The sequence below is a fragment of the Anolis sagrei genome, chromosome 5 (genome assembly GCF_037176765.1).
Source record: "Anolis sagrei isolate rAnoSag1 chromosome 5, rAnoSag1.mat, whole genome shotgun sequence".
In the NCBI taxonomy this organism is placed as follows: Eukaryota; Metazoa; Chordata; class Lepidosauria; order Squamata; family Dactyloidae; genus Anolis; species Anolis sagrei.
The window spans coordinates 171210304-171220534 of NC_090025.1; the positions used below are offsets into that span (position 1 = coordinate 171210304).

Below are 10231 nucleotides of genomic sequence, written 5' to 3' on the forward strand. Positions count from 1 at the left end.
CTACTATTTGTATCATTTAAGGATGTTATCCAGCAAAAACACACCCATCTGGATGCATTAAAGTTTCTGTTTTTCCCTTCAGGAAATATGCCTCCACCATTCCCCGTCCATTTTCAGTCCGATACAACCCATATACTCAAAGGATTGAGGTTCTGGATAACACCAAACAGCTGAAGAATTTAGCAGATGCTATCAACAGTAAGAACCTGCACTAGTTTATACATTGTTTTTCCCTTCAGGTACCCAAATCCAGAGGTCTTCATTGGCTTGCTTTGATGTCTAAAAAGAACTCTTGATGTTCCAGTCTCTCACTCTCTGCACACTAGAGCTACAACCATGAGATGAAATTGTTGAAACAGAAAATTATTTTGATGTTCAAAACAAAAACAAAAAAAGCATTCAGTATGTCAGTAACAGTAACAATCTTATTTACTGTCTACCAGTGGCATCAATAGAGGGCTACAGACCATACTGAGAGGCATAAAATGGCCTTCTTATAGAAATTTTGTGGAGTGCATCAGCAGAAAATTATGATCATTAGATATTACCACATAATGGGTCTACTCTATTATAACCACCAAGACATTTTCCAGCACTGTGTCTATATATCTACAAGGCTAAAACACTGTGCTAATTAACTCTCTGAACTTTCTAACAACATATATATGCTCCAGTCAGATATATCATTACCCAAGTTCTATGATATTTCCATCACATGATTTCATGAACACACACTACAACTCCACATCGTTTCTTTGATTGCTGCTGGGTTCTTTTACAGTTACTGATTTTGTCAAATTTTCTTGTGTTTTTGCTACAAAATTCCAACATGGTTTGGAATGAGAAGAGGTCAACGGATGTGTTTTTTTTTCATGTAAGGAGTGACCTGAGAAACTGCAAGTTACTTCTGGTGTGAGAGAATTGGCCATCTTCAAGGGCATTGCCCAGGAGACACCCAGATATTTTACCATCCTGTGAGAGGCTTCTCCCATGACCCCACATGAGAAGCTGGAACTGACATATGGGAGCTCACCCCGCTCCTTGGATTTGAACTGCCAACCTTTTGGCCAGCAGTTCTGCCAGCACAAGGGTTTAGCCCATTGCACCACTGGATGTTCTGTCCATGGAGGTGATAATGAGTTACTACACTTGGTGGACACAAACTCTATTGATGCCATTGAGATTTTAGTAGTCTATACCACAGGACAATGTCTTTCGTCTTCCATCTGCTCTAAGTCCCATAATTTCTTGCCATTACTCATGTTGGTTGAGACTAATGGGACTTAGAATCCAGCTGCTATTTGAAGACCACCACAATTACCACAGAAAATACATAAATTTGGTTTGATCTCACATTAATTGTGCCTGTTAGGGGAATTGCATTTTTCCTACACACAAAAACACAAAATTTCAGGGTAGAAAGGCCAGGCTAATGCTGGGGCACTATCCCACAGCAAACAGCAGATGAAGGAGGAAAATATGTTGGCTCTTGCAGTCATTAATGTGAAATAGGTTGCTCAGAATGCCTCACAAAAATTACAAATCCCAAGATTTTAATGTGAATTCACAGTGCTGGACTTATGTAGTGTGTAAAGGCCCAGAGTTCTGCAACCTGATTTTAAATGGGAGATTTTGAATGGTGCAGACATACAGTGTTTCTTAACTAATTTGAATAATCTAATCCAAGACTTTGTGACTGTTATGTATTCTAGTCCATGTCAATATAACTCTGCCATATTTGCTGTTAGAGGCAGGCTTAGACTAAACACATAATTTGTATTAGGCAGAATGAAGCGGAAATCCATGTGCTGCCCTTTAGAATAATGAAATCTACTTGCTAGTGCTGTTTTGAAGATACAGTTTGAATGACTCTATAGACCTTGCTTCATGTTTGTTCATGGAGCATAAATGTAAAGAACAAAGCAAAACATAGAATTTCCTTTTTTTCTCTTTACAGATGAAATGGGACTTCTTTGCAATGCTCTCCAGAAGATCAAATGAAGAAAATGATCTCAAAGCCAAAAGGCCAACACTGAAACAAACACTAAACTTTTAAACAATCATCATACCAATACTTAACACAATGTAGAAATGTATCGGATATATCATTTGTTTACTGGATGTATAATCTTACAATGTTTGCCAATGCAGGAAAAGTTTAGCAAACTCTTCCATTATTATTTGTAACAAAAATGCCAGGTTTAGTTGCTAGACAGTCACACTCTGACAATGCCCTAATATACATGCCTACTTAGAAGTATATCCCATTCAGTCCAGTGGGATTGCAGACTTGTAAACTATCAGGGGTAAATAATTGTGACTCTCCAGTTGTTCTTCAGCTGCAACTCCCATAAGTTCTTGTTACTAAAGCCAATGACAATGGATGACAGGAATTGCAGTCAAACAATATCTAAAGTGCAATATCCCCAACAACTGCAGAATGGCTGTTCAGAAGGATTATTGGAGAAAAACTATGGAGCAGAGGAGTAGAAGCATTGATCCTTGCATATGGTAGAAGAGAATGCCACCCTCTGTTGCACTCCAGACCAGGAAAGCCCTCTGACTTTAAACACCACACAGCTGAGTAGAAATGCAATCCGTTTATTGAAGATAGTTAAAAAGCAGTAGTAGTAAAAAACACTTTAAGAGAATAGGTAAATCCAATTAGGTAGGAAGATAAGCTGGAACAAATAGTTCAGGAAATTAGTCCATCAAAGTCCATGTAAACAAAGGCAGAAACTTCTATAGTAAAATCCAAAAAGTAGAAACATGAATCCAAGGCACTTAACATATGAATCTAAAATCTAAGAACTGAAAACATGAATCAAAGGCACTTAACACAGGAATCTTTCCAAAGCAAGGCTTCCATGAAACAGGAATGAGGTCTTGACTTGATTCCAGACTATGCTTCATCTGACTACAAATCCTGTACTTGGGACTTTTATCTCCTCATTATGCTATGTCCCAACCAGCCAGAAATGGGTTTCATTTTAGTCTTGAATCCCTTATCATTCTTTCTTTGAGCCTGGCAGAATGCCTAAGAGACTGGTCTGCTTTCCTATTCTGACTAATAACATCCCGTCTATCTATTTGCTCATTAATTTTGCAGCTGGGCCAGGTGTTGAGTTACTTTCAGGCTCTAAGCCATGGGAATTCTCTGGTAGCAATTCAGGGAGCACACCATGATCCCCACACCCTTCAGGAACATTCTCATAAGAAAATACACTTTGAACAGGGATCGTCTGGTCATTCTCTGCATCAATATCATTGGAAACACCATTACCTTCATTAACCTCATTGTCATCATTCCCCATATCCAAAGTACCCTGATCCTTAAACACAATCGCAGGCTGAATTCCAACACCCTCTACAACAGGCATGGGCAAACTTTGGCTCTCCAGGTTTTGGACTTCAACTCCCACAATTCCTAACAGCCTACAGTTGAAGTCAAAAACACCTGGAGTTTGCCCATGCCTGCTCTACAGTGACCAAAACAAGGCATGGGATACTGGTCAATGTCACCTTCAGCGTTTCTCTTCTGTGTTTTACCACTAATTTTCTCTAAGAAATTCATGTCATTCTCACAAGCAGACATTTGTCACATATGCAGGAGATTTGAAAGCATATGAGACTTGGGGAAACATTTTAACCTTTTAGAAGATGCAAAAGAACACACACCTGTACAAATGATAGGATATGGTGTGACTATCTGTGAAATCCCAAAGGGCTCATCCACAACTGGAGGAAGGCTATACTCGATTTTAGGGCCTGAAGTTCCTCACCTCTGATTTAGAGAATAAGATAGCAGATCTGTAAGAATAAACCAGTCTTGATACTTTTCCTCTCCATCAGATTTTGTAAAGTTAGTGGGTCGCACAGTACATCAAAAAATATTCACAAATATATCATAGTGCTCAGAAAATCCAACCCTCCTGTGCACTTACTTCATATGCTGCAGGAAGGCTCAGAGGGAACAATGGAGTTAGAAGGGAATGGGGAATAATATTACGAGTATGTAGGTATATACTTCAAGCCAACTATTGAATTATAGTAATCCAGTGGATTTCAAAGACAAGGAATACTCCAGTGGGTTTTGCCAGTTCCTTCCTCTAAAATACAGGTTCCAGAACCTGGTATTCATGATCTCCTTTCCAGATACTAACCGGGCCTGACTCTGCTTAGCTTTCAAGACCAGACAGGATCTGGTGCTTTTAGGGTATTTATTAGGCTGATTGAAAAGATGTCCTAATTTAATATTAATTGCTCCAATCAATTTTATCATCTTACTTGCTCTATACAGCCTGGATCTACAGAAATGCATGTAGTTCTATATGTAAAAGGGAACTCTTCAACATGTACCTTAAACAATAACCTCAGAAAACTACAAATCACTTTTGATATATAAGATAACTAGAAGCTATCATTTCTGTTTATGCGCAATCCAAGCACTTATGGTAATTTATATGAATTGGTGTTTCTTCAAGATGTTATAGGATTTGTCAAAAATCCTACCATGATACAAAAATTTGAGGTGCACTGGTGACTTTAAAAAGTCACCATAAAAACTGTCTAGATATGTCAGAGAAATCACTCTCAATGGAAATATTTCACCAGAGAAATATATGTCAGTATAACTGGCAAAACAGGAAGAGAATCAGTGTGAGGTGGTGAAGAGTATAAAAGGAAGCAAAGCTAAATATTCTGAGCAAATGTAGCTTCATTTATATTTTTCATAAAAGCCAGGATAAACAATCCTTGTATTTTCTTTAAAGCAAAATTAAAAATATGTAATTATTCCATGTAAATAAAATTCATTTATTGTCCCAATCATTGGCATTTGCATTTTTTCAAGCTAAGCTTTGATGCCAGTACATACAAACATACACATAGACTTGACAGATTTGAGATTCATTTGAACAGAAATACTGATGACTAATTTTATAATTCCCCATTGCCATTTCAAAAGGACGGAGATGGGAGAGCCCTTTGTGGTTGAGCCCCTTCATTGTATATAGCTGGAGCTTGCTTTAAATGGTAGACTGAGAGTTGATACAAAAGATGGAGTGCCATATTCCAACTCAGCAACAGAGAGGAGGCAAGGCTTTGAAGTGCAAGCCCTGTTTTTGTTGTTGCTAAACATTTGCTTTTCCATTTGTATTAATACACTTCAAATGAATCATCTTAATTATAGGGATTGGTTGAACAAAGCCTTTGAGAGATAGCACAGAAAAGGATGATCCAAGCAAAGCCTTTAGACCAGTGGTTCTCAACCTGTGGGTCCTCAGATGTTTTGGCCTTCAACTCTCAGAAATCCTAACAACTGATAAACTGACTGGGATTTCTGGGAGTTGTAGGCCAAAACACCTGGGAGTCCACAGGTTGAGAACCATTGCTTTAAACAGATTTAGAAAGCAATTTCCTGGGAGTAAGTCCTATTGAATTTAGTGTGTATTTCCACTGTGGAATTAATGTGGTTTAACACCACTCTAATGACCATGTCTCAGTGTTATGGAATCATGGGAGTCATAGTTTGATGGTGCACCAGCAGGCATTGTCACAGAAGGCTACAGGCCTTGTGAAACTACAACTCCCATGATTTCATAACATTGAGCAAATGGCAGTTAAAGTGATGGCATTAAATCTACAGTATGTGTATGTATCCTTAGTGGGTTATATTTCTAAAATAAGATATTATGCCAGACTCAATATACTAAATGAGCTGTGTTGTTAAACAGTGGCTAGAATTCTATATGGTTCAGCATAGTATAGTACAGTATGAATCCCATATTTGCCATGGATGTGTTCCAAGATCCCCAATGGGATACCTGAAACATAAATAATAATGCATCCTGTGTTTCGACTAGGACTGGAAGCATACTATAGAATAGCATTGAAGGACTTAGAGAGGCCAATAAACACTTCCAGGAAGGAATATGGAATGTGGAAATATGAAACCATGGATATCAAGTCCATGGATAAGGGCGTCATACTGTACTTTCACATAGAGAACTGTATCACAGGTAGCCATTCATACCCTAGATCAGAGGTTCTCAACCTGTGAGTCCTCAGGTGTTTTGGCCTACAACTCACAGAAATCCCAGCCAGTTTACCAACTGTTAGGATTTTGGGGAGTTGAAGGCCAAAACATTTAGGGACCCACAGGTTGGGAACCACTGCCCTAGACTTAATTCTCCACCCCTACACACATGTATTCAATCATTCCTCCTAGTGAAGAAAGCACGAGGATTCGAGAAGTCTTTGGCCCCATAGCCAGATGTAAAACAATTACATCATGCCCAGAAGCATGCAGAGATCCTTCAGAACGCTCAGCATATGTAATCATTTCACATCTGGCTATAGAGACATAGCCAGATGCTTCTTTGATCGCCACCACTTTTCACCAGATTTCTCCACTTTTATATTCCACATTTCTCCCAATATGAAGTCTTTCAATTTAATGCTTTTTTAAACAATAAGAAATGCTTTGAAATATTATTAACTCATAACTTAACTTGTTTTATATTTTAGTCCCAAAGAATTCACGAGAAGCTGCTCACTAATTCCTATGTATGTTACTTAGTTTGAACTCCAACATGTGGCATTATGTTTATTTATTCTTTGTTTGTTTAAACATGGAAAAGAAACAAGATAATTCTATGGACTGAACTAGCTTACCATACAATATTTGCCTATTTTTAGGACCAGCAATGGGAAGAACACAATGCCATGCTATCTTTCTGGATTCTATTACATTCTCTCCCACTCCCACAACTGCAAAATTATCATTTACATTTGGGGCCTTAATATCACTTGGTACTACACCCAAATAGGTGAGTTAATACCAGGCATGAGCAAACTTGGGTCCTCCTTAAGTGGCTGGGAGGAAAAGGAAAGGACCCGAGGCTGTTGGGAATGGTGGGAGTTGAAGTCCAAAACACCTGGAGGGCCAAAGTTTGTCCATGCCTGGTTTATAGCCAACCAAGCTCATGCAAAAATAAAAATCAGTCTTAAGGGAGCTGCCACATTCCTTTTTTTTCTCTTCTCCCTCCCCTGATCATGTTCAGGATTATAAAAATGTTTTCAGTTTACTCAATCCCAAATGGCAAGCAAGCAAAGATGAAAGCCTAGCAACTATTTTAGAACATATTGCAAATTGGAGAAGCAAAGAATGAACAACTTTGTGGGTTTCAGCCACTGAATTTGAATTAGAAGTCTGTGTTTCAGTACCTTGGACAGCAACTTCAAGGTGTGAATGAAGACCACCTCGAGTAAATAAATATTGAGTCTTCCATAATGGAGTCTGGAGCCCCTGGTGGCACAGTGGATTAAACTTCTGAGCTGCTGAACTTGCTGCCCGAAAGGTCATCGGTTCGAATCCAGGGTGAGCTCCTGCTGTTAGCCCCAGCTTCTGCCAACCTAGCAGTTCGAAAACATGCAAATGTGAGATCAATAGGTACTGCTCCAGCGGGAAGGTACCGGCGCTCCATGCAGTCATGCCGGCCACATGACCTTGGAGGTGTCTACGGACAACGCCGGCTCTTCGGCTTAGAAATGGAGATGAGCACCACACCCCAGAGTCAGACATAACTGGACTTAATGTCAGGGAACAACCTTTACCTACCTTTACCTTACACAGAAAAAAGAAGAAGGGCCGACCAAGGGCAAGATGGATGGATGGTATCCTTGAAGTGACTAGATTGACCTTGAAGGAGCTGGGGGTGGTGACGACCGATAGGGAGCTCTGGCGTGGACTGGTCCATGAAGTCACGAAGAGTCGGAAACTACCGAACGAATGAACAACAACAACACGCATACTATCTTCCACGCAATAACTTACTATGTACGTCTCTCCGGGAGTATATAGTGACTGACTAATTTATTTAATGTATTTATTTACTATATTTATATACTGCCCCTCTCAGCCCGCAGGCGACTCAGGGCGGTTAACAGGGCGGTTAACAGCATAAAACATTCAAACACATTAACATATAATATAATACCTTAACAAGATCAGTTAAATTGTCGAAGGCTTTCATGGCCGGAACCACTGGTTTGATGTAGGTTTTTTCGGGCTATATGGCCATGGTCTAGAGGCATTCTCTCCTGACGTTTCGCCTGCATCTATGGCAAGCATCCTCACTACCTCTGAGGATGCTTGCCATAGATGCAGGCGAAACGTCAGGAGAGAATGCCTCTAGACCATGGCCATATAGCCCGAAAAAAACTACAACAACCCATAAATCATAAATATCCATTAATGTATGTATGCTGTTTCGTTGAGTAACAATATAGAAGCGAAGCAGGAAAACAAACACAAACCAATTCATTGAAGAGCAAACCTTGAGATGACATTATGTTTTGCGGAGTGAGGTAGTTTGGGGGCGAGCGCTTGTCGACGCGAAACTCAATGGGAAAACCCTTCTTTATGAAGAGGAAACACCATGAGCACCCAATCGGGAGTGAAGCAAGAGAGACCTCCACGCCTGGATGGATGCCAGCGAAGCTTTGCAAAAGATTTCGTTTCTCTTTCTCTTGCTTTTAAAGGGGGACAAGAGATAGGTGGAGGGGAGAATGAAGATTGTACAGATATGACAGATAGACAAACATCTAGTTAGATAGATAATATATTTTGCATGAGGAGCTTCCCATCTTCTGGTAAATAACAATCCGTGAGGTTTCATAATCTCTAGATAGAGATAGATATATAGGTAGGTAGGTAGGTAGGTAGGTAGGTAGATAGATAGATAGATAGATAGGTAGATAGGTAGATACATAGATAGATCAGGCCTGGGCCAACCTGGGCCTTCCCTTCAGGTGTTTTGGACTTCAACTCCCACCATTCCTAAGAGCCCCAGAAAAAGGAAGCCTAAGATCCTTCCTTTTCCCTCTCAGCCGCTATCTGAACTGGGATCTATGGCAGTGTGGACTCAGATAACCCAGTTCAAAGCAGATATTGTGGGTTATTCTGCCTTGATAGTCTGAGTTATATGGCTATTTGGAAGGACCCTAAGAAACAGCTTTACAAACTAAAGAATAAATAAAAATCCCAGGATTATCGAAGGATCGAAGTGGGATCAAACTGCTATAATTGTGCAGTGCAGATGACTCCCCCCTCCCTCGAATCTTCTGAGTCTCTTGGTTGCAACGCTCCAACCAATGCAATTAAGGTTGTAAAAATATTTCACAAATCGAAAGAAATCCTATATTTTCAGGATATGTTTTCGTACAGGGAAAAAAAAAACTGGGCTTTTGCTGCCTGAAATCATGCCTATGTTTCCAGTTAAAGGGAAAGATTTGATTGATTGCCTGATTGGTACGTAAATAAATAAATGTGTAAGTAAATCAGTATGTATGAAGCACACGACCATAAACAAGTTGTTCAGGGAAAGATGGAAGGAAATTTTTTAAGAAATCAATCTGAAAATCAAGGAGGAAAAAAATGCGACCAAGCTGTGCATTCTAAGGCCCTGTCTACACTACCATATAATCCAGATCATCAAATCGGATAATCCACATTATCTGCTTTGAAGAGGATTCGTCTACACTGCCGGTTCAAATAAAATATATTCAATACAACAAAATATTCCAAAAAGAGAATGCCAGAAAAAAGCATTGTGAACGATCACTTAATCATTTCAAAACATCCTTTCTCTTGAATGCCCTCATTTTTTTTAAAAAAAGGAAATTCTGAAGGAATATTTGCTGGTGCATTTGTCCCCTTAGAAACGGGATTATCGGAGTCTACACTGCCATGTAATCCGGTTCAAATCAAATAATCTGGATTTTATATGGCAGTGCAGAAGGGGCCTTGGATTAATCGGATTTAATATTGCGCGTTTGATATCATAGTTTCAACAAGATTGAAGGGATTGTGGTTATTTAATCATGACTGCATGCGCGCCATGCAGTCATGCCGGCCACATGACCTTGGAGGTGTCTATGGGCAACGCCGGCTCTTCGGCTTAGAAATGGAGATGAGCACCACACCCCAGAGTCAGACATGACTGGACTTAATGTCAGGGGACAACCTTTACCTTTACTAATCATGACGAAGAATTCCAAGGAAATGAGTTGTCATTATAATGAATCCTCGATTTTTCACGGACCGCTAACGTCGTTTTTCTTCTCCTAACTGGATCATTTCCCTCCTTATTCGCGAGAGGAGCGTTTCCTTCTCCTGGCGCCATCCAGAAGCGTGTGGCGGCGATTTCCATCCTCCCCAAATAGCGGT

At 39.8% G+C, this 10231-nt stretch overlaps 1 protein-coding gene across 1 annotated transcript in view; it reads left to right on the forward strand.

The window, feature by feature from the left end:
• PAH (phenylalanine hydroxylase) overlaps nt 1–4827 on the forward strand; it is a 34951-nt gene extending 30124 nt beyond the window's left edge. The window contains exons 12-13 of the mRNA XM_060776889.2: nt 83–198; nt 1958–4827. Of these exons, the coding sequence (XP_060632872.2) occupies nt 83–198; nt 1958–2001 (160 nt within the window). The 3' untranslated portion in view covers nt 2002–4827. The remainder of the gene's footprint in view (nt 1–82; nt 199–1957) is intronic.
• The last annotated feature ends 5404 nt before the right edge of the window (nt 4828–10231 follow it).